Genomic DNA, 27578 nt, shown 5'->3' on the forward strand with positions numbered 1-27578 from the left:
TCAATTTACATGTTAGTCATGATATGGATTTCATGATGGTATAATTTGCGCTTGATTAATGGATGAAGAAAGATGAATCCTAAAGTTGTAGGGGATCGGAGATTTCCGTAATCTTGGGTGCAAAATGCCTTTAAAATAATCGTCTTTGTAAAAATTGATTGGCAAATTTAACATTAAGTTAGATGTTGTTACTTATTTATTTAGACAGAATCAGACAAAAAGCTACCAAATGATAAGGTATCTTAGCTAATAACATAAAAAGGAAACGCTTTCTACAGTATGTTTGATAGCCTCAGGTATACCTATTTATTGAGCAATATATAAGCATACAAGCACACAAGTACCTAAATAAGTAAAAATAAACTATAGTAGGTCCATTAACATACGGGTGGTTCTACAAAAAATGGGTAACTTGATGTCACCAGTCCATAAATACAAAGTTTTAATATATTTACTGGAAACTTTAATTGGATTTAAAATAATCAAATATCCGTTATTTGGTCATCCAATATCAGGTATTTATTTTCATTACAAGTATATTAAAAATCACGATAGATCCTTAAATCGTCAGTCTTTTGGCATGTCACAATTCCAAAACTGCGCAATCAAGTGGCTGTATGTTAAAAATTGCCAATTATTTAAGAAAACTTACTATTTAATCTAAATTTGCGATATATTTTACAGTGTTTACCAAAGCTTTCAAGTGTAATATTGTTGCAATTATTTTTAAAATAAAGAATAAACTTTGTGTTCAGAATCATTCGTCAGTCCGTTGTGTGTTTTTAAAATTTGAAATTCCCGGTAAATACGTCAGACTCAAGGTTACAGCCCGGCTATGCTTCAAGGTTAATAGTGAAGCTAGCTACAAGCAACGCCGATTGACGGCCGCCATTACGATGTCAGTGTTAGAGTCGCGGTTACTCCGTGTGCACGTGGTGGGTCCAGTCAACATTTCAGTACTGTGGTGAGTTGGCATTTACTTGTAAACTTGAATTTTGTTTCGATTCATATACAGTTAATTATAATTTGTAATAATATTGTTTAGTAATAATACAAAATTCGAAAAGGAACGTACTTTCTGGCTATAATTATAAAATTGCATCCTTTTCGTCAGTACTTTGGCGTCAGTCCGTTGTCCGTTACTATGCCAGCGGACTGACATATTTTCCAGAGTACTGACAGATTTTGTTTTTGTCTGCTTTTACGTTAAAAAATACCACTTTTAAGGTCTTTTTTTACTTATTTCAGGTATAACATCATGCCGCCTCCTAAAAAAAAATTATCTCGGGAAGAGATATTACAAAAAAAACGAGAAGCTGAAAAGGCTCGATTAGCAAAGATTAAAAGCGACCCTATCAAATTAGCTGAGTATAAAGAAAAACAAAGGTTACAGTATCTAAGAAAAAAGGAGAAAGGACAAAGAAAAAATATTAATAAAATGACACCTCGAGAGCAACGAGCAACCAGAAGGAAATGGAAAGAATATTCCTCGAACTACAGGCAAAAGAAACACCACTTAAAGGAAAGTATTAATAATTTTATACGCGAAAATACCCCTGCAACTACTGACGATGAAATGCAACCAATTGTAGTACCAGTTCCGCAAGTGCTTCAAGAAGACAAAAGAGTGAAAGAAGCAAAAAAAAGAAGCGAAAGAAAGAGAAAATCCAGAAACAAGCAATTAAAGAAGATGGCAGTTGTAATTTCAAAACTTAAAACTAAACTGAATACTCAGCGTCAAAAATATAGACGAGTTAAAAAAGAGTTGAAGAAAGTTGTTAAATCTGTTGAAAAAACGCCAAAAACCAGAATTGAAGAGATGAGTGAAGATATAACGCAAAAGAAGGAATTGGTGAAGAAGGCGCTTTTCGGCGAGGTTATTAAAATTCAGTTAGAAGAAAACTACACTAAAATAAGAAGTCACAAAGAAAAAAGGAACTTTAAAAACGCCATATCCGGAAGATTTGTCGACAAATACAAACTATGGACTATAAAAAATAAAGCAATAACTAAGAAAAAAACTGGACATAATCTAAACGAAAAAACGAAGACGGAAGGAAAAAATAAAATTCAAAGTTTAGTTAGGCAATTTTTAGAAGATGATTCGAACAGCCGCCAAGCAGCAGGTAAGAAAGAATTTGTGACTCGAAAACAGGTAAAAAAACAGAAGATGTATCTGTTGGATAATATGAAAAATCTGCATGAGAAGTTTTTGAAAACAGTTCCATTGAAAATCAGTTATTCGCTATTTACTCGACTTCGACCGTTTTGGGTGGTGCCCCCTACATTATCAAACCGCGATACCTGTGCTTGCACGACGCACGAAAATATAGATCTTCAACTTGCTGCTCTAAAAAAGGCAAATATTCTTGCGACGGTAAATAATTATCAGAGCTTGCTGAAAACGCTTTGTTGCGATCGATATTCAGAGAAATGTCTGGAGAGAACATGTAACGAGTGCTGCTCAAGAACTTTAAATTACGAAGATTACGACGAGTCAAAACCGATCTTGCTGAAACAGTGGGTGAGTAAGAAAGAATCTATAATTGATTTAAAGACGAAGAAAGAACGATTTGTGACCAAACATAAAAAAGAACAACAGGAGATATTACCCAAAGATCTCATTGCAAAACTCGAAAAGGATTTACCCAACTTTTTCCGACATGTATTTTACATTGTACACCAGCATAATTCGTTTAAAAAACTGAAAGAATCTTTGTCAGAGAACGACGCCATAGTGCATATGGACTTTTCAGAAAACTTCTGCACTAAATATAACCAGGAAATTCAATCTTTCCACTTTGGCGGTTCGCGCACCCAAATTTCTTTGCATACTGTTGTCGTTTACCTAAAAGGATCTGTCATTTCACACTGCACAATGTCATCCAATCTGTCTCATAACGTCGGAGCAATTTGGGCTCATCTCAAACCTATTCTGGAATCACTACCATCAAGTATTGAAAACATCCACTTTCTCAGTGATGGTCCTGTCACTCAATACAGGAACAAATATATGTTCTATGTGTTGGCGTGTAAACTGCAAGACATGATCCCCAATATTATAAAATATTCCTGGAACTATCATGAGGCTGGGCACGGAAAAGGGGCACCAGATGGTGTGGGAGCCACCTGTAAACGAACAGCGGACCAAGTAATTGCTACTGGAGGTGATATTACTAACTTAAAAGATTTTGCAACTGTCGTTCGTGAGAGATGTCCAGGTATAAAAGTGGATGTGATTGAAGGCTGTGAGATTGAGCAGATGAATACTTTCATTAACGACAAACCATCTGAAATCGTTGCTTTCAAGGGGACACTATTGGTACATCAGGTCACAGGCACAGCTTATTGCCCTAACAATCTTACCTTGAAGTCACTAAGTTGTTTCTGCAGCCCAGATGGATGTGATCATTACAAGCTCGGATCTATTAATTATCAGACAAAGTTGCCAGGTAGACAAGTTACGCGTCTAAACACTTCCACAGTGTTCACAGACTCCTCTGAAGATGATGATGCACCACTGTCCACTTACGCGAAAGACCATAATAACCACCCTGTTGAGTTGGATTGCAATTTATCAACGCCAACAGTTAGCGGCTCACAACAAGAAAGTCTTTATAGCAACGGAGATTATGTTTTAATTAAATATATGATAAGGAATAAAGAGTATCGTTATGCGGCTATCTGCTCCTCTGATATCGATGATGACGGCGAGATGAGAGTGACTTTCCTTAAAGTTTGTGACCAGAATGGAACTCTATTTAAATTGGATGAAAAGGATGTTGCAGACGTACCGTTTGAACAAATAATCCATAAGTTACCTGTACCAGATCTCGTTACAAAAGGAAATAGAGTATTTTATCAATTTAAGGAGGATTTTGATGTTTTTGAAAAGTAAATTTCAATGAGAGAATAAGACTACTTTTTGTTGATTAATAAGAAAATGGATCTCATTTTTATTGTTTAAAAATAATAATTTCGTTTTAGTTGTTTATTGTTTATTTTTTTTTAATGTATAACTGTTGAGTGGAACTACCTCAAAGTAATTTAACGTTGATTAATGTTAAGGTAATAAAAAAATTCAAGGCTGACTTTAATACTGAGGAAGTTTCGTCAGTATAAATAGAAAAAATGTGATTATTTTATACTTACCTGTAAGGATTAATGTTAAAAGAACATGTGATATAATTACATTCTAAGATAATGTTTTAATGATTAATAAATGACTGATTATTCTTATGAAAATGTGTATTTGTCAGTACCCTGTTGTTTTCGTCAGTCCTCTGGAAGCAAAATTTTGAAAATCCTTAATAATTTAAAAACTACTTTATAAAGTGACTGGCCTATTTTAAGTTAGCATGTTTATTAGATTATCTATCATATCCACCCAAATTCGTAATAATTAGAAGTGGAAACTCATGTAAACATTATATCCTTAATATTTGCCCTACTTTTGTAGAACCACCCATACTACAATCACGTACTAATCGAGCGATTCAATGATACCGAGTAATTTACACGACATATTAAAAGCTAAGGTAACGAGACGATCATTAAATCTCAAGGCTGAGTACGAAGGATATTAATCTTGCAAAACAACGGATACGTGCAGGAGATTGAACGGAAACGGGGCCATGACATACACCCAAGGTTGGGTAGAAATGTGAAATGTAACTGCGGGATATTAAGTAACGATATTAAGCTATTAAGATAACAGTCGTTAAGCTATGTTAAAGGCTTTTGCGGCGACTTGAATACTTTGACAGGTTGACCACTAACCATACGACAAACGAACAAACAAAAAGCTATAAACCGCAATTCACATAGAAATCGGAAGCTTGTCATGCGCGGGTGTACGGCCGGTCTATTTACTTCTATTCTTAAGGAAGATCATCAGCCTAACCTTACTTGCTAAGGAAGATACTACACTAAAATCGTGTGCGGGTCAGGAGCGGACAGTATGGTATCGTCCATATAAGTGCGCTCTATTTTATAATACTGTGACTTCGTCGACTAACTTGGTGGACATCGTTGTAGATACCAACCAAGGTGTAATTTGCCGACATGGCTGGAAACTGGACAGGGCAGGGAGATTTGGTAGAGAGGAGAGGGTATTTCCCAGACAATAAACTACATCAAGTGTCTACGTGTTGATTTTTAGATAAATCAATACACAAAACTGCGGTGCGTCGTCGCATCGTATTTTACGATCTTACTCGGTGCAACTAGCGAATTGATTCCCAATGGACATTCTTACGAATACGATGCCACATGCTTTGAGAGTTCGAAATGTCCAAGAAAAACGAAATAGCAGGTTCTTGATTTGCGAGATCTGTTTTTAGTCTTGTTGAAAAAATAGGGGGTTAAAAGTAGACACGATAAGTAACGTTGTGTTTAGAATAAAATCAAATAAAATCTAGGTTTTCGTTAGGTGTATTCTTAACTCTAGCGTGCAAACGAATCAGCTTCTCTTGTTCAAAGAACAGTACCAAGAATAATACAAATTATGTTAGAAAAAGATACAGTTTTATACGACCACAATAAATATTATTGGAATTGGACTTTAATGTATTCATTTGTATAATGATGCAAATTGGATTTTGAGTGATAACTTGTTTCGCAATGTTATATTTAATGGAGAATGTTACTAGGTATGCCAAATCGCTTGAAATTTTGACCCAGTAAAGCCTGTACATGTACATGAAAACTAGTTTTTGTTTTAGTCAAAAATACCAAGTAGTTTTGATTTTACAAGCATTCAAAGTTTCAAAAAATATCGAGTCCCGCTAACAGCGTGACGTCATAGTACACCATGCCGCGCGGGCCGCGTCCCGCTTAATATCAAGTCTACAGCCGTAGATGTAATAGCTTATGCAGTATTTTGTTGTGTTTTCGTCTGCTTATTACATTTAAAGTGTAATAATAGTAAATATTATTAAAAAAGACTATGTGAGCCAGACTTAGCGTAATGTACAATGACGTCACACCGATTCGCGTGGTTACAACTTGTTTTACTTATAAATCGGAAACTAATTGACGTATCAAAGTAATTCTTTCACTAGTATTTTTTATTTTTAACAGAGAATATGGAGAGCTAATAATCCAAATTTGTTAACATTCTCCATTACGTATATTTTACGACAGCGTAAAATACGAGTTACGAAATAGTTGTATTTCCCGATAATAAGAAATTAGGTGGGTATCTATTTTGATAAAAACGTATTAATTAAAGTTGCATAGTGAAAATCTTGATTTTCACTATATATTATCACATGGTGAAAATCTTGATTTCACTATATATTATCACATAGTGAGAATCTTGATTTTCATTATATAACGTTAAAATTATGAAAAGTATTTCATCAGGATAGTTACAAAACAATACTTTCTAACTTATTAGAACGAAGAGCGAGTACGACAAATGAAATACTTTTCTATTTAACTCAAACAGACACAAATCAAAAAGCATTTTCAAATGAAAAACGTAGCAAGCATACAAATTATGAAGGAAATCAACATTAACGTCCAATTACATGGCAGATACGATGACAGGAAGCTTTCAAGCGATTGGACGGTGTAAAAGGGTTAGCGCACCCCGCTAGGGAGAGATTGGGGTAGATTGAAATATTAGAATTTTGACTCCCCCGTCGAGTACGTGATTCGTTCAAGGAAGAATGTATTTTCTTTATTGCTGAGTGCTTCTGTAGCACTTTGGAAATATATCTTATTTCGAATCAAACTGAAGAATTCCTTATACATTTCAATTCTTAACTTGAGAGTGAAAAGGAAGTGTGAAAGGAAGAGTGAAAATGAGGAGCTCGTGGCTTAGTTTACAACAGCCAAACGGATCGATCTCTGAGGTTAAGCTACGCTTGCCGAGGTTGTTCCGTGGATAGGTGACCATCTTATACATATCGAGTTCCTCCGTGTTTCGGAAGGCACGTTAAATTGTGGGTCCCGGCTGTCATTTTCGAAGATCTTTGACAGTCGTTAACAGTAGTCAGAAGCTTGAAAGTCTGACAACCAGTCTTACCGAAGGGTATCGTGTTAATACCCAAGTAACTGGGTTGTGGAGGTCAGATAGGCAGTCGCTCCATGTAAAACACTGGTATCCAGCTGCATCCGGTAAGACTGGAAGCCGACTCCAACATAGTTTGGAACAAAGGCTAAGCGAATATAATAACTTGAGAGTGAAAAGCTTGTAAAGAACTAAAGGAAGATTTTTACTCACATTAAGTCACGCTTTGTTCCCACCATCATACGTCATCAAACAATTTGTACAAGCAACTTTCAAACAAAGACTGCTCGTTTTACGAGAAGGATCTTACGGTTACTCTTTGTACTATTAATCAGTTTTAGGGCCTCAGAAAATACCTCATTTACAATCCAACTTGTCACATGATATTAGCCTATTACAAATATTTGTCCGTCAAAACAAAGAAACAGCCGGCAAACAAACAATTAGCCAAAACATCGTGGGTGTTGTAATGCAATAAATGATAACGTTTGTTTACTACACATCGAGTGCTTATCAGCTGTTTATCTTTAGCGCAAGGTCCCTTCACAATGTAAGGTTTCAGGATATGGACTGAAAGCTCATCGTTATCACTATGATTATGATTTCCTTATGTCGTATTGTATAAGGGATAGGCTAAGTTACGTTTATTACTGCGACGATCCTTATTCAATTTACTTCTAATGTAACGCCTACTATACACATATATATGGGGTATTTCAGTATGTGACCTTGTTTATTAAATATTAGTTTTTGATCTTACACGATTTTTCCGATATCCAACTAATTCAATATGGATAAAAAATGTTATCCGTATGCATATGTAATGTTACGTTTGCAAACCTGCTGTATGTCTATCATTGACTTCCAGGTTAATATGGATAGCCGAAGTTACTACTATAATAATCTCTAGTATGGGAAAGCGGCAGGTACACATAGTAATAGAAAATAGTTTGTGACATAGCCCAAGGTCCAAAGGACCGGCTCATTTGCGAATTTGCCCTTGTGGAACTACGCAACTCGTGCGCATAGCGTTATTGATCGCAATTATAACTGCTATAATAATCTAGGTACACGACTATCATAATTCCGAGTTATATACATATTTATTTATATTTAAACAAATCATCTGTACGTCCAATCACTAAAGTAATTGTGCAAAAGTAGTTTATGAGATAAGCGCGTTAAAACAATCTCCCCAACTTTTACATTAGTATAGAAAAGTATAGAAGTTTGACTAAAGCAGGTTCTAAAGTAGCAAATTAAGATAATATCAAGTCGCTCGACCACTTTGGTTTCGAGTGTTTGACGTCATAGATAAGTTAATATTCAATGACGTAGCACTCTATAATGGTCCTACGTCATCAATGACATTTGCGTTTTTAAATCATTTAAGATAGCGTGATTGGAAAATACATTAGGTACTTTCTATTTTTATTCATAACTTTGTCTTTATTATTGTTTTATCAATTACTTTACCAAGCCCTCTTTTTATACTAGGTAGTAAAGTAGGGTTTAAATGTTTGTTATAGTTCGACAACTTGGTAAAGAGCTTTGGCACGCACGGTTTATCTACATTATAATTTGTGTATTTCCAAAGAGTTGTAGCCTTATCAAACAGGTCACCGTCAGCTACACAAGCCTGCGAATGTCACCTCACTGATGTTCTAAATTCTCAATTTTGTATAGGTAAGGTATAAAAGTGATTAGTGTTTATAGAGCGATAATCCAAACATATCATCTAATTACCATTAGGTATTATAGAAACTAATCTTAATTACGAAATCAGCTATTTCATAACGTGTATGTGGCAATAAATAGCTTAATAATACATGCTTTATGTCACGTAGTGCGTAAGACATAAATGCAGACAGAGGGAAAATGTTGGAGGGCTAGGGTGGCCATTGTAACACACACATAGAAGATATACAACTCGACACTTTATTATTACGTGTACGGATCGAATAGCTATGATTTCTTGCTAGTGAATGATTATTATTGCTCAATATTTGGGAGGTGTAGTTAGGTATTGAACGAACAAATGCTGTTTTTGAAGAGGCTATTTGCTGAATAATTTATCTATACTAATCTATACTAATATTATAAAGCTGAAGAGTTTGTTTGTTTGTTTGTTTGTTTGTTTGAACGCGCTAATCTCAGGAACTACCGGTCCGATTTGAAAAATTCTTTCAGTGTTAGATAGCCCATATATCGAGGAAGGTTATAGGCTATATATCATCACGCTATGACCAATAGGAGCAGAGTGCCAGTAAAAAATGTTACAAAAACAGGGAAAATTTTGACTCATTCTCTCTTATATGACGCAAACGAAGTTGCGCGGGTCAGCTAGTCTGTGATATGATTGTTAATTGTTCTTTGTCGAACCGAATGCAGGAACTAGAAATATCAAATATGCTAATGAGAAATTGTGATTGAATACTATGTAAAGCAAGGCAACAATGGAGGTAAAAATAGGTTCTAAGCAACTTAAGTACTGAAAATACTCAAGAAACACAACACATTAAAAAAAGTTGACGTGACACGCGAAAAATAAAATAATATCCGTCAATTTCCGAACAGATGGTGTACCGTTAAAATTGCTAGGCGACATTAATCTAAAGTAACATTAGATACCTACAGTTGCACAATACTATAACAACAAAAAACGTGTACGCGACAAAAACTGCGTAAATTTTGTTTGAATTGTGTAAATCGTATGAAAAGAGGTCACAGACCCTAAGACCAGTTGAACTGACACATGTGACCCAGTTCAATCAATGAAATGTAGTTTGTTAAGTCTATGTTAAGTAGGAGATAAGTAACAATTAGAGGAATGTTTAAGGAAAATATTGCTCTCAAGAAAGTTTGAAAAGCATTTAGTTATGTTACTTTGTATACTCACCTACTACAATTTACTATTGGCAAATCAAGATAAGGTAATATAAGAGGCAAACTACGACTTTAGCTTCAATTTTTCCATGGGTTCTGGAAGTTCTGGGTCCAACAATAGATCATTCGAGAATGAAACTTATAAATCCTTTGCTTAATCGGAAACGCGTCCATTTGACGGTGAAGTTGCGTCGGCAGGTATGAACGCACTAATTCTTTTGAACTTTTATGACATCAGAAAGGATTCCTACTGCCTGAGCAGAGGAATAGTACTTAAAGACAAAGTCTGGAAGACTATCTAAAATATACACCTAGGTTCATGCATAGCTTTGTTTGCATTAAGCATGACAACATACAGAATCTTAGAAAACTTGGTAAGAATAATAAATTAATATAAATAAATTTAACCCATTACTGTCCCACTGCTGGGCAAGGGTCTCCTCCCGTAATGAGGGAGGGTTTAGGCCTTTAGTCCACCACGCTGGCCAAGTGCGGGTTGGGGACTTTGCATGCCCTCAATAAATGTATTAAACAAATTTTAGGCATGCAAGGTTTCCTCACGATGTTTTCCTTCACCGTTGGAGCATGTGATAATTATTTCTAATACACACATAACTTCGAAAAGTCATTGGTGTGTTGCCTAGGGTTCGAACCTGCGACCACTTGCATGGGAGCTGTCAACTTATACCACTCGGCTATCACTGCTCTATGCTGCTGCTGGTAAGAATAAAATAATATAAACCATTTGCCAATAGAAAAACCATTACCAAATTAAATCATAGGTAGGTATTTAAGTGATCAATTAATTATAATCATAACATCATATTTAAATATACAAGTTGGCATCATGATTTGTCAGTTCCGATCACAGTTCAAGCATGTAGGCGAGGCAAAAAAGCGAATGTGGGCTGATTCTGATGTTAGTCTTGCATAAGGGTCATACTTACCTATTATGAATAGTAAGAAAATTATCTGTGACCTGAATTCAGTTAGGTATGTAGGTTTAAAGTACTAACAACATAATATATAGGTATGTACATATATTAATGAACTGCTGCCTTACTCAAATGCAATTCCAATCATATTGAATTTAAGCTTATGTCACATCATACTCCTAAGTTCCAAACAAATGCATGATTAGATGCAATTTTTTTTATGATACTATTAAGTTTGCTTCGTTAAGATTATATTAATTCGAAATCAACTCTTGATCACACACTATTATTGGATTTCCAAAGTCTAATTTTGACGTTAACTTGCTTCCATCACAATAGGACTCAATCCGAGTGGCCGCAATAATCCAGCTGGTATAGGATTGACCTTTTAATTTTTCCTGTATAGTGTATAAATATGTATTACTAGCTGACCCGCGCAACTTCGCTTGCATCACATAAAAGAGAATGGGTCAAAATTTACGTTTAAGTTTTTGTAACATTTTTTACTGCTGCTCTGCTCCTATAAGTCGTAGCCTGATGATATATAGCCTATAGCCTTCCTCGATAAATCGGACCAGTAGTTCCTGAGATTAGCGCGTTCAAACAAACAAACAAACTCTTCAGCTTTATAATATTAGTTTAGATTAATATAAGGCATTGTAGTGTTGTGGCAGCATGTGGACGGACATTATTGGTGGATAGGAAGGAAAATTGTAAATAACTTTCATTGAATGATTTAATTGTTAAAATTTATGAATGGCTGGCTTTCTTTTGGTAATATTATACCAAGGTATACATACAAACATTCATAGGTATTGTGAAACTATGGTTAATTTTTTTATAATGGTACTAAAGTTTAACAGTCACCCATAATAAAAGAACACTTCAGCAGATGGCTTTACATAGAAATAAAAATATGCTTAAAAGTCAAAGTACATACCTACCTACTACTAAAATTGAATCCAAGAATATTTATTTCTTGCAATTTATGTTGTCAATGATAACATGTAACATTTCACACAATTGTGCAATTAACTGCGTAGCAACCAAGTTAATTAAATCAGCTGATAAACGCTATAAATAGTTCTAACTATACGGACATAGTGACAGAAGTTCTAAGCCTGGCATTGTGCCAAATTGCTTAGTTTATGGTTTAAAGCAGGGGTGGCCAGACATATTATAATGAGGGCTTGTTTCATACTTGTTTTATGTATTGCAGTCTGCCAACTACCTAAGTACCTGCTTACTTTAAGGTACTCAGGTCTTTGCAGGCCGCCACATTTAATAATTAATATCCGATTGCGCTGGAACTGTTCATCGGGAATAAGGTTTTTATAGTCCGTGTAAAAGGGACTACTTTTTAAGAGATTGCAAACCAGTAATCTTGTATGACAAGATGTATGGATGTGAATGGGGCACATGATGTTTGTAAGAATTGTTTCAAGAGGTGTTCCTTGGTTTCTGCCTATCCCTATGTATGAATATAAACTGTCAGTAGAGGTCCTTAATAAGCTGTTGATGATGCTTATTAGATTCTAATATAATTATAGCTATTATTTTCATAAAGTTACATAAACAGCTGACTCTACTTAGCAACTGCTTTCTTGATAACAACTAAAAACATAAGTAGGTAGGTAGATTGGTAGGTATCTTGACTACTACTTTATAACCTAACAATACCCGAATATATCAAGCTTGGCAGGTATTCCTTTTAGTATTGATAATCAAGATAGTTACACTCTAAAAAGCAGGAAAAACAACCACAAGTAATTACACTATAAACAGTATAGTAAATTATTTTCCCAAAATAAACATGAAATAATAGGTACCTCATCATTGTAATGTTTGATAAAACCTAGTATTTTGTCGAAATCAGCTGACAGGAAAATCAATCAATAATGTTATCTAAGGAATTTGAACCAATTTCATTGTGATAACAGCTGTGTGTGTGACCTTCAGTAATCTGTTAAAGGATATCTGGCTGATAATGAATTGGGTGCATGATATCAGGCATTGCCCCAATTGAAGCAATCTTTTAATTGCACATGATAAAAATCTAAAAATAAAGAAGAAAGCTAGACTGCAGTTTTAATACAATAAGTGGCTCACCATTAGAACTCTTCAAGTCCCTGTGTATGAGCGACATGGGCGCTCCGACGTGCAGGTACGCCATGCCTTGCGCCACCTGGATGGCCCAGTCCACCAGGATGTCCGGCCGGATCTTCCGACCAGATAGCACCCGGTTCAGCGGCCCCCCGCGCGCGTACTCCATCACCAAACATAAGTTAGGCTCTTCCAAACAAACACCCTTCAATGACACTATATTCTCGTGCTGCAGCACCCAAAACAGTCTCGCCTCTTGCAACACACTCTCTTTTATAACTTCGATATCTTCGTTGGCGTCCTGGCGAGCCGCCTTCACCGCCACTACCTCATCGTTCCAGTAACCGCGGTACACTTTCCCGAAGCCGCCCACACCGATCACCTCCTCCAGTTTGAGCTGCGAGAAGGACACGCGGGGCGGCTCCACGGCCAGCGGGTCCTCCTCCGTGACGTACACGGCGGGGAATATGCCGACGCGGTCCCCGATCTTGCCCGTCCACCAGCCCTCGTCGCCGGAGATGTTCGCGTCTTTGGACAGCACCTCGACGATCTCGCCGCGGCGCAGGGACAGCTCGTCCTCTCCTTGCGCGACATAGTCGTACACGGCGGTGAACAGAGCGAGCGGCGGGCGATCGTTGTCGGCCGCCATGGCCGCGCGGCCGGCCGCAGGCCGCGGCGGCATCACCCCGGCCGCGCCCCCATCGCGCCTCTCCTCCTCACTCACGCGCCCCGACACTGCTGCAGCCGCCGCCCACCACAGCACATAACGCTACACACGACAAAACAACGCGTTTGGTTATGATCACCGTATTATTCCGCCATCTTTGTTTCTAACATCGATCATGGCGGTGTTGTGTCGAAGGGAACACTATAATTTGTACACTGTTGTGTTATAACACGCGCGACGTTACGTTTCGAGGAGATGCGAGGAGCGTCTTCGCTGCGATAAAGTTAATTATTTTCCATTCATCTATCACGCTATTTGATAGACGGACGAAATGACAACCATACCGTAGCGAAGTCAGTGACAAACTGACGTTTAGTGTTGCTAGCGAATAAATACCACTTTACCATAAAATTCCGTGACGCTGTCGGAGAAACGATAGCAACACTTAAACTTCTGGTTTTATAATTAATACGGTTTTATTTTATTGAATTAACTTTGTAGGCGCAAATAAACGCATGTAATTATTTCATGGTATTTTAAAGTTTAAAAGTATTTTTTCATCTTTATCACTTTTGTAACAAAAATATGTGATAAGGTGAAGTGTTGTAAATGCACAGTAGATGGCGCTATATGCAATAAACAGACGGCCGGATCGTTTTGCAACTGTGCCGTACTGCCATCTCATAAATGTTTTAGGAACTATAGGATAAGTCTTTGAAGAAAAGAGAACTGCCATTTTTGTCGGTAAATTATGGATCAACTTAAAAATCTTGCACTGAGAAAAAATATTCTAAAACAAATATCAAATTAAAACAATTATGAGATTACAGTGTGTTATTTTGCATATGCTCACAAGCGGTCCCATGGTGTAATGGTTAGCACTCTGGACTTTGAATCCAGCGATCCGAGTTCAAATCTCGGTGGGACCTTGTGTCTCTTTTATTTCTTTTTGCATTTTTATTTCGTTTATTTTACTATTTTTTTATAATTTACTCACAATTATTCAATAATAACGAAACTATTCCGCACATGTACCGCGTTATTAGAAGCGAGAAAAACAGAGCGATAGTCTGTGGGAGTCTGAAGGGATGCTGGGTAGGGAGCATTATTGATCGTGCGAAAATGGGATAGTCGTATCCATTCGCGGCGACCACCCAGCCCGCGGACGTGGGACCGGTTTTCAACCTCAAATACACGTTTATACGCCTTAAATAATAGATAAATAACCGAATTAGTATCTAAAGTCACTCAGTTTTCTCACACATAATTAGTACAATGAAATAAATGTTAGAAAAGTGTAAAAATACGAAGCGCGCTGTCTCTAAACACCATAACGTGACAGGTCACAGTGAAAACGAAGGGAAACCTGCCTATATCTCGACAATACACTGAAAAATCATGTAAAAATAAAATGTATTCGTTAAAAATGTTGTGATAGTAATTATTTAGATGTCCGACCAGTGTTCGTTTGTTGGCGAGTGAGATTACAAAATAATAATGGCCGATTTACTATCTCCGGGTTAGAATTTAGAAAATAATGTGGAAAATAATAAAAATGAATTATTGTTTAAAAAGTGGGCTGTGTCTGAAGTGGCGTTGGCGTAAACGTTGGCATGAAATTAAAAAAATAAATCTTGCGTCGCGCGAGGGGGGCGTGTGTGGTCCTTTCTCATAGCCATTTGTGTTTAGACTTAGGAAACAAAATAATAAATAAACCAAAATGAATACGTTTAACGCACCGACCACGCAAATAAACGCGATAGATAAAATGACAACAGTGAAGTGTAAATCAGTGGATTTGGAGGGCTATGTTATTATAGTGGTGCAAACGAAAGATAATAAAATTAAATTATACGGTAAGTACTATTATTCAGTCATCATTAGTACATTTTAATAAAATAATCCAGTGATTATTGATTTTTTATCACCAGTATCTAGACAGAATACTCTCTTAAAACTCGCGTGTTGTACGCATACCTTTGCGTGTATGATCAATTAAGTTAAATAGATTTATTAAATCAAATTAAATGTAATTTCAATTACTCACTAACCTAAACTTGCTTTTCATACTATTATTATATCACAATAAATATAAAATAATTTACGAATTTTACTAAAAAACGACCTGTAATAAATTCTTAGTGAAGATTTGGGTGTGTACAGGTTATTTTTACATGAATATTAGCTAAAAACGCTAATAAACAGTAGGTAATATAATTACAATTTGATCGAGTTGGTTTAATGCAGAATTTAACCTCGATTCAGCATCGGAAAGTGGTTGATAATAGAATTATGTGAGCCAAGCTCACATGACGTGAAATTAAATAGAGCTGGTTACGTTTTAGAGGCACAAATGTTGTTTTGAATAACTACATTATATATTTTTCAACTCTAGGTTTCATTTACCATAATAATGTAACGTGTTAAGAGCCTTTATTATCCGTAATCTTGGTAATGTTTCTACGAGTATATTAGTCTTTTATCTATATAATTTTTTTACGATTCCGAATTACCTTCTATGTAGACATTAGCAGTACAATTTTGTCAAAAATATGTGAGAAAATTTGTCACCGATTATCGTAAAACATACAATAGAGACTACACCGGCGACTGGAAAAAGATGAGAGGGGCCTTTGCTGAGTAGAGTGAGGATTATAACCAAATAAAAATCATTTCACTATTTAAAAAAAGATCACTTCATTTCTTTATCATAATATAAAAATCTTCATAAAGATGTACATAATCTTACAAGGCTTGTTTTAAAATACATCGTTAGATTCTACATATTTATTTAAACACAGTACATACACGAAGTATCGCAAGCTTTCAATGACCATTGGCAAGTATCGCTCTCCGGTGAAGAGTTCAAACAAACCCAACTTTAGGCTCGCAGCCAAAAAGGATGAATCAAACATTAATTTAAAGGACAGACTGTACATTGCCTTGTTTCTTCTCTTTTATTTGCCACACAAGAGCCACTAAGAAAAGGTTTAACCACTAGGAGTTTTGAAAAGAAGATTTGAAATCGTGCTTGATATTTATAGATTTTTAGAATAAACGATACTTTTTCATGTTAATTATTATTAATTAACCGTAGGTTTGTAATATTATTAGAATATGTTAGAAGATATCCCAGATTGGCAAAATAGGTCATTCATTTTCTTTAAAAATTACTTGATTTCTAATAAATAAAATCAATGATAGATCTTCTCTTAACGGCAAATGGCAGCTTTCATTTTCTCTCATGGTTTCATCGCTCTTACCCCAGGCATTGATTTTTAAAGGCAAATGCAACACAAATCTTATTGCCTTCTTTTACTAACGAAACGTCCAAAATATCTAAAAGTTAAAGTATCTACTTTAAACTGACTTTTAAATAGCACTAATGGAACGGATTTTACGATAGACATTACTTACTCATCACAAGATATGACATACCTATTTGAGGACTAAGTTAAATACCGAACTGTTCCAAAAAAAATGAGATCCTGGAAATATCCCAAAGCAATCTCTTAACTTTCATGCAATACTGACCTGTAACTCGTCACTAATAAAGGTTACATTTCAGGGTCACCATCAGCCGGCAACTGGGACAACCTGGAGCTGGCTGACGAGATCATGGATGTGAACGAGACCAGGCTGGAAGACATGTCCCGCACTGAGGTCTTGGGACATATACATGAGGTAAGATGATCCTGGAACATTGTATAATGAGTCTAATTACTTTAGAACTGCTTTACTTTGTAGTATACTAGCTGGCCAGCGCAACTTCGTTTGCGTCCAATAAGAGAGAATGGGTGAAATTTTTCCCCGTTTTTGTAACATTTTTTACTGGTACTCTGCTCTTTTTGGTCGTAGCGTGATGATATATAGCCTATGTCCTTTCTCAGGTATCAAAGTATCTCCATACCAAATTTCATGCAAATTGGTTCAGTAGTTTAGGTGTGATTGAGTAACAGACAGACAGAGTTACTTTCGCATTTATAATATTAGTATGGAGGTATGGACTAGAGGCCGCCTACGACTTCGTCCGCGTGGAAACTCTTCCCGTGCAAATCTCGATATAAATAGTAAAGTAAAAAGTAGCCTCAGTGTTATTCTGGGTCTTCAGCTACCTACATACCAAATTTCATCTTAATCGGTTCAGTAGCATTTGCGTGAAAGAGTAACAAATATCCATACATAGATACATACTCAAAAACTTTCGCATTTATAATATAAGTAGGACTGTCTGTTACGGTCTCTAGATTCCTATTAAGTCTTTAACAATCATTTCCACTGCAGTTGTAATTGAAAGATCAATTTATTGCTGTTTACGGAAACAATAATTGCACAATACAATTAGTGTTCAAGACTTTGCAGTTATGAAGTAGTTCCAATTAGTGTTAAATAGTTTTAAATGAAGAAGAAGAAAACAATAAGTTTATTCTATAGTATGGATGGATGTATGTTTGTTAAAATTATTATTTCATAAAAAAACGACTAAACGGATTTCTGTGGGTACACTGATAGCTTAAAATCTGGATGAATACGTAAGATACTTTTTACCCTGAGAATTGTTTTCACGAGGATGAGTTGCTTGGTAGAAGCTAGTTGTTTTTATAACAATGGTTATAAAAGTTGTTTTAAGAAGTCTTACTAAAAGTGGTCTTTTAAAAAGTAGAGAACTGAAGACATAATTAATATTAGAAATGACTGATGAATAGGGCTTGGTCCGATCCCGGAATCGAAACCGAGACCTCGATTTGTATTATTAATACCATATTTACATACCTGCCTATGTAACTGGCAATACACTCGCCCGCTATTACATGGGACCAAGATTGTTGATGGCAAAATACGGGTGTACTTCATCATCATACATCTAAACATCTCTCCCTACAAATTCAGGTATAACAGGCGTGTTATAATATAATTATATGCTGATGGCATCTCCAAAGAAAGGATTTTTTAGTAATCCCTTCCTAAGGGGGTAAAATAGGGGTTAAATGTGTGTAAGTTAGTACGTCATTTTTAGATCTCGAATAAACACTTGTTTCAGTATTTTTGGTAAATCACCCCCTAAGAGGTTAAAATAGGGGATGGAAGTCAACTTTTATTTTTATTATCCTTAACGCTAGCGAAGCCGCGCATGTCCACTGTGGTATGGATATACATAGATAAATAAGAACCTAAGTTGTCGTACAGTCGATAGTTCCAACTGTATAAAATCGCGCTACAGTTTCAGTAAAGTAAATAAGTATATAATGAGTTGAAGAAATGGCTCCTAATAGCTTGAACGAATGCCACCCATGGTGGTGATCCTTCCTGTAGCCCGAATAATTGAGCAGCACCGAGTTTTATTGACTTCGATTGGGTGAAAGCTATTTATAAAATGGGTTTTGGTTGAGGAAAATATGATGATGTTCTTTTAAATACTTTTTAGCTTTTTAATAAATGTTTTTTTTACCTCTTTACTGTCCCACTGCTGGCCAAGGGTCTCTTCCCGATTAAGGGAGTAGTTAGACCTTGAGTCCAACATGCTGGGTTGGGGACTTTGCATGTCCTCAAGAAATGTATTAAAAAAAATTAGGTATGCCAGTTTTCATCACGATGTTTTTCTTCATCGTTAGAGTAAGGGATTATTATTTTTAATACACACATAACTTGTTGTGTGATGTCATTGTTGCCTGGGTTCGGTTGTCACTGCTACTAATACATGCAGTTTAAATCATTGCAACCATTATCATATGAGTCAATGTTTGACTAAAAAGAATAAATAAATAGATTAATATTGATGCTGATGCTAACAGCGTAAAATGCAAATATTTTAGCTGGGTTTTGATTAAGTACCCATACAAACTGCTAACGCGTACCTGTAAAAAAACAGTTTTTAGGAGTATGCGAAGACTCCCAAACCACACTTAGCCAGCGGACACATAACCTTTCTCTTATTCCAAGAGTAGACCCGCACCTAGCAGTGGCACAGTAATGTGTTAATTGTCTCTTATTTTCAACCTAAAAGCATACAATTTTTGCCAGACCCTTCTCCATTACCGTACCCGAATACATTTTGGAATTCACTTCATATTCCTTCTCGCTCCACCGTCAAATGAAACGGTCGCTGTTTAAATTATTGCGATTTCGTTCACGGAGTTTTCGTACATTAATCACGGAAAGGCTTGATGACTTTTCCTTTTTTTTTACATAAAAAAACACAAAGGTAATGCATAAATTCGATTTGAGTAACTGTACTTTGAAAGAGTGTTAAATATTGTGGGGTATTCTTTACAAGACGCTGTTTAGCTTTGTGGTTTGAGTTTGATAAATGCGAGCTGAATGCAATGCTTTGCTTTTTTTGTTTTTCTTCTTCATAATGGTATCCAAAAAGTTGCAAAAGTCTTTTTCGTAAAGGTATTAACGACGCCCCGTATAACGATCATTTTGCATGGTATTTCATCAGTTTAATGTATGCAGGCGAATCTATTGTTAGTTGTCTAAAATATCGCTAAACTAAAGGATTTTTTAAATTGAAAGATATCAAATCAGTTTAAATTTGATTAATATCGATTCTATGACTAATATAGGATAGGTTGGATAGGATAACACTTTTCTTGATCAAATTATAGGTATCGTAATTTCTAGAACCACTCTTGCATAAGCTACTTTTGTATCTGAGAAACCAGAATGAAGAATTACAGAAATAAACATCAGTATGTTCCACTGTTTACATTTTGCTAGTAATGAAAGCTTCTATAAAGTATAAAGCCTGTCGTTATTTGCCGGTCACAGTTTCAATCTCCGGACTGCTGAGAATCTTCCTACTAAAGGGCTTAAGTTCTTTGACGATCAACATCCGTCTGTTGATCCTAGGAATTTTATCTTTCCAGTTTTAGACTTGCGTTAATCACAATGCAGCTTGTATCTCTATGATGTCCGATAGATACAATGGTAGTAAACAAATAACAAACTAACTTGTACATCCCATGGTTAAGCAAGGGTCTCGTCCAGTTATAAGAGAGGGGCTAGGCCTTGAATCTACCACGAAAAACAACGGATTAGCGATTTTGCCATCTTTTAAAAACTGTATCTGTATCTACATTCTACGTAGCTCATAGGCATATTATTATATTAAAATTGTATTTAACTGTTAAGACAAGTGACGATCATGATTTCTAATCTGCACATAATCCCTGTAAATCTTTGGTTGATTGCTTAGATTTAGAACCTTCTACTTCAGAATAGTGCTTAAATAATCCATTTATCTATCCATATACTTCCATAATCTCACCTAAACTACTGAACCAATTTGCATGAAATTTGGTATGGAAATATTTCGATACCCGACATAGGCTCCTTTTTACCCCGGGAAAATGACGCATTCGCATGGGAAAATTCAGGTGGCGGACGAATTCGCGGGTAAAAGCTAGTATAATATAAAAATGAATCCTTATTTCCCTTGGTCATGATATGTGTATTGCATTTCTAAACCGTTATATTTGTTGCAGTGTATCTCATCGTGTGTCATCAAACTGCGAGTGAAGAGACGAAGCGAGACTAAATTATGTAAGTACATTTGAAAGTTAAATAAAAGCGTGTATTTAGATCTCCAGTTAATTTCTCAAAAAGTCTGAAGGCTATTTTAAAAGGCTACATCTCTTCTAATTTGTATCTTCAAGAAGTTAAAGACGCCTGTCTTTAGAATAGTGGTTTTGGAATCCAGCTAGCTGACCCGTAAAATCAATCAGCCGAATAATCAAATATGACTTAATATTTAGTAGAAAATTACTTCTTTAATAACGTTTCACTCTTTCTTCGCTGGTTAACTTCTGGATTTACCCTTGCATCGAAAGGACTAATCTAGAATTTTATGGTTGCACACCAGATTTCAGTTGCACACGGTTAAAAAAGACATAACCTCTTCTTATTTATGACACTATATTGATCTTATTGGGCATATTCCTCACCGGGAAACCGCTAGTAGTCTTATGTCCGGTTTCTGAGTACATTTAGCGATAGTTTATCTATTCAATAGCGTTTAACCTCATATAAAAAAAAACGCTATTGAATAGATAAACTACCGATGAATGTTCCTCAGAAACCGGGGGTTAGATAATTATTTCAGTCGTCTAAAGACCGAACATTACGTGTTGAAATAATAACTCTTTAAGAAGTAATAATCTCTAAAATTACCTCGATTACGTAAACGAAGCCTTCCTTTAGCGTAACTGAAATTTTACGACGTTCACAATAAGGAGAAGTTGCCAACATCACGACGTTTTATGTCCGTACTTATTGAAAGTGGCTTCAAATGCAATTTACTTCGAATAACTTATGTTTCTACATAAACTTCTTGGGGAAAGTTTTGCCTTCATATTAATGACTGTAGAGCATGTTTGGTAGATGTGGAAAACTATCAAACTGAAAGGAAATTTATTAGGAATAATAACTCAATTGTCTTTTCTACAGATTTTGAATCAAATCATTTCTTATGAGGAGACACATTACAGCTCCAAAGCTATAGGTTTAAGAGATAAGAGATCATAATATATATACAAACAAACAGACTTAACAATATTTAGGAAGGTGTACAATAAAACTGTTGCTAAACTCTGTATCAGTTTCTCCCGCAAAAAGAACTACGTACCCATTGACCCTCTATTTTCTTTAACCCATGACTGTCCCACTGCTTAGCAAAGGTCTCCTCCCAAATGAGAGAGGGGTTAGGCCTTGAGTCCACCACGCTGGCCAAGTTAGGGAATATGCATGCCCTGAAGAAATGTGTTCAAGAACTATTTCCCTATACTACCTAGAATATTGTGCCAAGTGGCGTTCTTTGGTCTCTGCCTACCCATACAAGAAAAAAGACATGATTTGGTGTGTGTATCTAATAGCAGGTAGTATATTATCTAAACAATTCTTTTATCACGTTATTCTGAAACATCCTGAAAGAGCCTAGTATCTCTGAAAACACGTATAAAGTTAAATATGTACGCTTAGGGACGTTTTTCACATTTCTTTGGAAACACCTGTGAAAGTTGCATTATTTATTGAGATATAGTAAGTCCTTGAGATACGCTTTAGGAAATAATGTTAGGAATATTGTATTAATGTAGGAAATTGGAAGAAAATAAATAGTTTAGAGTAGCCATTTTGTATTTCGGCCTTATTTATTTATTTTCCTTTTCTAGTTAATGTGTCATGAATGCAGACGTTTCAATAACGAAATATATTAGATGCAAAAAAAAAATTCAGTTTAGGGTTTCAGACACCGTACTTACTAGTATCTACCTACAGTACCTACATAAAATGTTAAGGAGCTAAATTTAAATCTCACATCCAATTGACCCACAGATAAGGTTTCCTTTTTTTTTAGATCATATTTAAAATAGAAAAACTGAAGCTACACCGCTTCCAGTTCCCATTTAAAGTAGGTACTTATTCTTGAATATAGTTCCGATTAATAACTACTTAGATAGTGTATTAATACTTATATAGAGTAGAAAAGTAACCAATCGACTTTCAATAAACATCGCCTGTTTAAATACAATATCTATAAAAGTTTGCCAATAAACTTAACTTCTAAGAAATTACTGAAAAATAACATGCAAATACCAGTTTATTTCACACAGCGTACAAAACATAATTTAACCATAGATCTGTTCAAAAACTTTTACTTAATTATGCATAATGTCGTAAAAATGCATGTTACTATAATAATTATAAGAAAAAGCCATAGAGAAAGCGAAACTCTATTTCCTAATATATTCTGTACCACGATTGTACATTTCTTTGCAATAATATGATTACCGACAGTACGAATGCCTTTTGCAACTATCAAACCTTAAAACTCTCATACAACCTTATTCCAAAGCATTAAAGTTCAAAATTGTTCATTTAAAAACACTTCAACGGCGAATAAATTTCAGTTCGTCATTCTACCGCTGGTGTTGAGCTTGCAAAAAGGTGAATGTGTTTTATTGTGAAAAGGTTCTAACTTCGTTGTGTATCGGTTTTGTTGGAACCTTGTCGCGTTTGTCATAGTAACTGTACCGCACATTCGTGGTTTTGAGCGCGCTCGCCGCGTTTTCGCTCGGACATGGCAGCCTTTGAGGTTATATTTTTAGTGTTGCCATATTTAGAAAAGTTGCTTTAGACGTGGGTACTTTTTTACTATGTAATGAAGGTTTGACGTCAGAGGGCGTTCCCTGATTTCGGGTGTGTTTAATGGAATGTACGAATTTTAAGGGCCTCCTGAAATTGTACCCTTTTGTATAAATTTTACGATTAATAATACTAGGTGAAGATATTTTTGTACAAAACAGAGAATCCAGTAGGAATCCTGAATTCCCGTTGGAATCCGAAATATTTAGGTCAGTATTTAATGGAAGGAACTGGAGTTTCTAATAAGATTTGGAAATGGATGAAAGGGTACAGACAGACGAAAGGAAAATGGTATTTTCAATTTCACGTAAAAAGGATATTTCCTTTTCAACAACAAATAAATGTAGAGTAAATACCAAATGCTTCTAAAATAGGTAAATAATAATAAAAAAATGTTGTAAGATTGAATAAAGGATACATATATTATTACAATACAGAATAGAGCCATGTTTTATTTACGTAAATAATTTATTATTAACAATTAATTCATGATAAAAATATCCTAATTATTTATCCAACATTAATATTCTAATAAGAAAAAAATAACAAAATCAAAATTAAATATAAATATTTTTTTATTTTTTTTAATACTAAGTCTTATGGGTAAATTAAACCTCTCATATGACAACCCAAGCCTAGAGCGAGATAGCAACTAACAGGTTTGCACACAACTTACGTGTTCTGTTTGAAACATCACCGAATATTAAATACGTTTAATATAACAATTCATTTTTACAATAGTGTTAGACTTTTAGTGCAAGTGGCTAGTGTTTTTGTGACTCCAGGGTGAATGAACTTTTAAAGGCTAGTGCCCTTTTGTCCAGCCTCCCATTGGCTGTGCGCTACTGATGTGTCTGTGTTATGTGGAATTTGGTTCTTGAAAAACAGGTAAAGGAATTTTCGTTTTGTTATGATAATTGGGGTAAATATGGGTGGGTAATTTTACCCTTAAGGCGAAACTGTCGCCCTCTATCGACAGTTTGTTTTTTTTTCCATTTTCAAATTTCGAATTTAATTTAATTATAATTTGTAGAGCCAGTAATGGGTTGAAACTTTACTTTTTTTTTCCAAAGAGTTATAGAGTTGAGTCTAGCCTTGATTGTAGTGTTCAAAATTCAATGTACTAATTGTATATGATGCAATAGAATGCCTAAGTTTTGAGTACTAAGTTACTGAATGAAATATTTCTTCAAACTGTATTGGTTAGAAGACTATAAACTCGTTGTTGACTCACATTGGTCATTTCAAATGTAAATTCACTTTGGAGTAATAATGCAAGACTAGTCTATAGTCATACTAATTGGTTTTAGTAGTAAAATCATCCACATATATTATATTTTTTCTAGTAAATTAACCAGTAATATACGACAAATCTTGCACGTTAGTTACGTCTGGTCAAAATCGTACTTTGTCGCTATTTTTAAATTAGCAATAACTTAGTCCCAATTAGTTCCAAAACCTTGCTTTGGTCCCTCTGTAACATTACACGTAAAAACTACCTAAGTATATTTAAAGAAAAATCTCCACTATAAGTACTACTTTCTCTACATTTTAACACCTAATTTACTTAATACCAATATATATACAGTCTATTTAAACAATTTCTGATAAGTTATGAATAACAAAACAGAAAAAAGAAACAGATTTAGGCTCGTTTTCACCACTTATGGATAACTATCAGATACATTATAAGGTAGAATGTTGACAATTCATACATATGCTGTCACATTGTCAAGCAGATTTTACACATAAACCTTTGTGAAATTGACACATATTCGTGTCATTTTACCCGTAGTTTTCATTGTATAGCACCAAAATAAAATTTCGTTACCGACCACACTTCTTTTTTTTCTTTTTTTGAGACAACGCCCGCATTAAGAATTGCTCTTGTGTCGCGGGGACTTTTACAAACATACAAACAACGGACACAAAGTACAACCAGACCCGAAACAATTATTTGTGGATCGCAAAAATAAAAGTTCCTTGTGGGAATCGAACCCTCCTCTTCTTGACGCAATGGTATCGGCTTGTAGCGTGGTGACCACTTTAACCACTGCACCATGGAGGCCGTCTATAGAAATAAAATTGTAAAAGTCGTATAATAAAATACGTTACGAGCTCTATGGAATAGCTAACTAAGTTAATCTCCATACAAGGGAGAAAGGAATGCTCGGTTTTATTATACATAGACTGTCTTCCGTCTGTGGTTTCGTTTCTACAACTCAGATGGGGATAAATCCATTCTTATAATGTGTTTGTTTGTTTATCTTTCTTTTACGTAAGAACTGCTGAACAGATTTAGACAAAATTTTGTAAAGTGGTAGATTATTTTCTGACTAAACGGGTTAGGGAAGACTTCGCTAACGTGACTAATGAAAATCAGACTAAATCGATATGGATAAACTTTGCCAGAGCGATAGATAATACCCCAATGAAACAATTTAGACAAAAATTGTCAAAATTATATGTTCTGAGGAGAAAAGAAAGGTTTTGAGCCCTCGATTACTTGCTTGGATGGCAAATGTCTCAATACCACATTAGTATCAATAATAGGTACTTTTAGAAAAAATAAAAAACTTTAATTTGTTTTAAACTATCGCTTTGATTCAAACTAAAAGGTTGTAATAAGTTACGATGAAGTTTTAATGGATTTTTATGTTACGAAATTCTCAGAAGGGGAACCATTTGTACCTGGAATTTGACAAAAATCTATCTAGAAACCTATTAAATTAAAACCCAGTGAGAATACGTTTAAATATGTTTGCCAAAAATGTTATTGAAGCAATTAAATATAAAATTAATTTAACCCATTAATATCCCACTGTTGGGCAAGGGTCTCCTCCGATAATGAGGGAAGCCTTGAGACCACCACGCTGGCTAATTGCGAGTTAGGATTGACCAACAAAACATTATTTTTAAAATCTTATAAGGCTTTACTTAAGTCTAGCATCAAACCCGAGATCGTATTCACCTCATACTCGGACCATTAAGCAGTAAATAGAAAATATTCATAGTGTCACACAAAACTCGAAAAAACGTCATCGTGTTTCTCAAAAGTATGCAACATTACCTCAATTCTCTACAATTGGACCCAGCGAGTATCGAGAGTTTGACGTCTAAAATGTACTGCCAAAATAGTTTCTACGACGCCCGCTAGAGGCGCTGAACCGAATGTCATACCATTTTTTTATAGCTAGCCGGTTGTCGGTAGTCGATAATGGAAGAGAATTGTGGTACAGTGCACTACTAAGTTTTGATAATGACCCAAGGTAACATTCAGTCGTGTAAATTGCACGCTACTGATAAAATTCTAGCCAAATAGTTGTAGCCATTAAAAAGTAATTACTGCTTATGTGTCTATTAGTATTTACATACATAATGTACTAGATATACTAGATTCCTGCCATTTTGTCTGTTTGTATTTGCTTGCTAAATTCATAGAAAAAAAATAGAACCAAATTCTGTGTTGATATTTTCAATGATTTTACGACTATGTCCCGTGTTAACCTTATTAAACAGTAGGTAATTTTGAAACTATTTTTAGTCTAAAAATTGACTGTATTTTATTGGTATTTTATTTTAAATCTTTGAAATGTTATCAAATCAATACCGGGGTATCAAACATAGTCCACCTCTTTTACAAAAATCGTATCTTAATAGAAAAAGAATTGGGATTTTATACGCAAGTGCCTTCGCTCGTGTATCAAGTCAGGTAGTTAAAACAATACATAAGGAACTGCAAATAAAGACCAATATAATATCAGGCTGTAGAGCCTATAATTACAGTCATCAAACTTCAAATCTTTCGAAGAGGTCATCTTGTAAG

General features: G+C 35.2%; 3 protein-coding genes and 1 non-coding gene across 13 annotated transcripts in view; 3 read left to right on the plus strand and 1 right to left on the minus strand.

Moving 5' to 3' along the window:
• slpr (mitogen-activated protein kinase kinase kinase slipper) overlaps nucleotides 1-13979 on the minus strand; it is a 78313-nt gene extending 64334 nt beyond the window's left edge. For all 8 annotated transcript variants that reach the window (XM_076121180.1, XM_076121177.1, XM_076121183.1 and 5 more), the window contains exon 1: nucleotides 12949-13979. In XM_076121180.1, the coding sequence (XP_075977295.1) occupies nucleotides 12949-13624 (676 nt within the window). In that variant the 5' untranslated portion in view covers nucleotides 13625-13979. The remainder of the gene's footprint in view (nucleotides 1-12948) is intronic.
• On the plus strand, nucleotides 657-4337 carry LOC142977069 (uncharacterized). Its single transcript, XM_076120759.1, has 2 exons — nucleotides 657-964; nucleotides 1249-4337. The coding sequence occupies exons 1-2, from the start codon at nucleotides 897-899 to the stop codon at nucleotides 3896-3898; spliced, it is 2718 nt and encodes a 905-aa protein (XP_075976874.1). The 5' UTR covers nucleotides 657-896; the 3' UTR covers nucleotides 3899-4337.
• A 487-nt stretch (nucleotides 13980-14466) lies between the features above and the next one.
• TRNAQ-UUG (transfer RNA glutamine (anticodon UUG)) lies at nucleotides 14467-14538 on the plus strand. Its single transcript has one exon. It is a non-coding gene; the product is annotated as a tRNA-Gln (tRNA).
• Nucleotides 14539-14773: 235 nt separating this feature from the next.
• The window catches only part of sdt (MAGUK p55 family member stardust), a 189931-nt gene continuing 177126 nt past the window's right edge, over nucleotides 14774-27578 (plus strand). The window contains exons 1-3 of one of the 3 annotated variants that reach the window (XM_076121312.1): nucleotides 14774-15465; nucleotides 17178-17293; nucleotides 21097-21154. In XM_076121312.1, coding sequence (XP_075977427.1) covers nucleotides 15330-15465; nucleotides 17178-17293; nucleotides 21097-21154 — 310 coding nt within the window. In that variant the 5' untranslated portion in view covers nucleotides 14774-15329. Of the gene's footprint in view, nucleotides 15466-17177; nucleotides 17294-21096; nucleotides 21155-24396; nucleotides 24641-27578 lie in introns of those variants that run through there. The other 2 variants (XM_076121314.1, XM_076121313.1) reach the window with 2 other exon arrangements.

The sequence above is a fragment of the Anticarsia gemmatalis genome, chromosome 12 (assembly GCF_050436995.1).
Source record: "Anticarsia gemmatalis isolate Benzon Research Colony breed Stoneville strain chromosome 12, ilAntGemm2 primary, whole genome shotgun sequence".
Lineage (NCBI taxonomy): Eukaryota > Metazoa > Arthropoda > Insecta > Lepidoptera > Erebidae > Anticarsia > Anticarsia gemmatalis.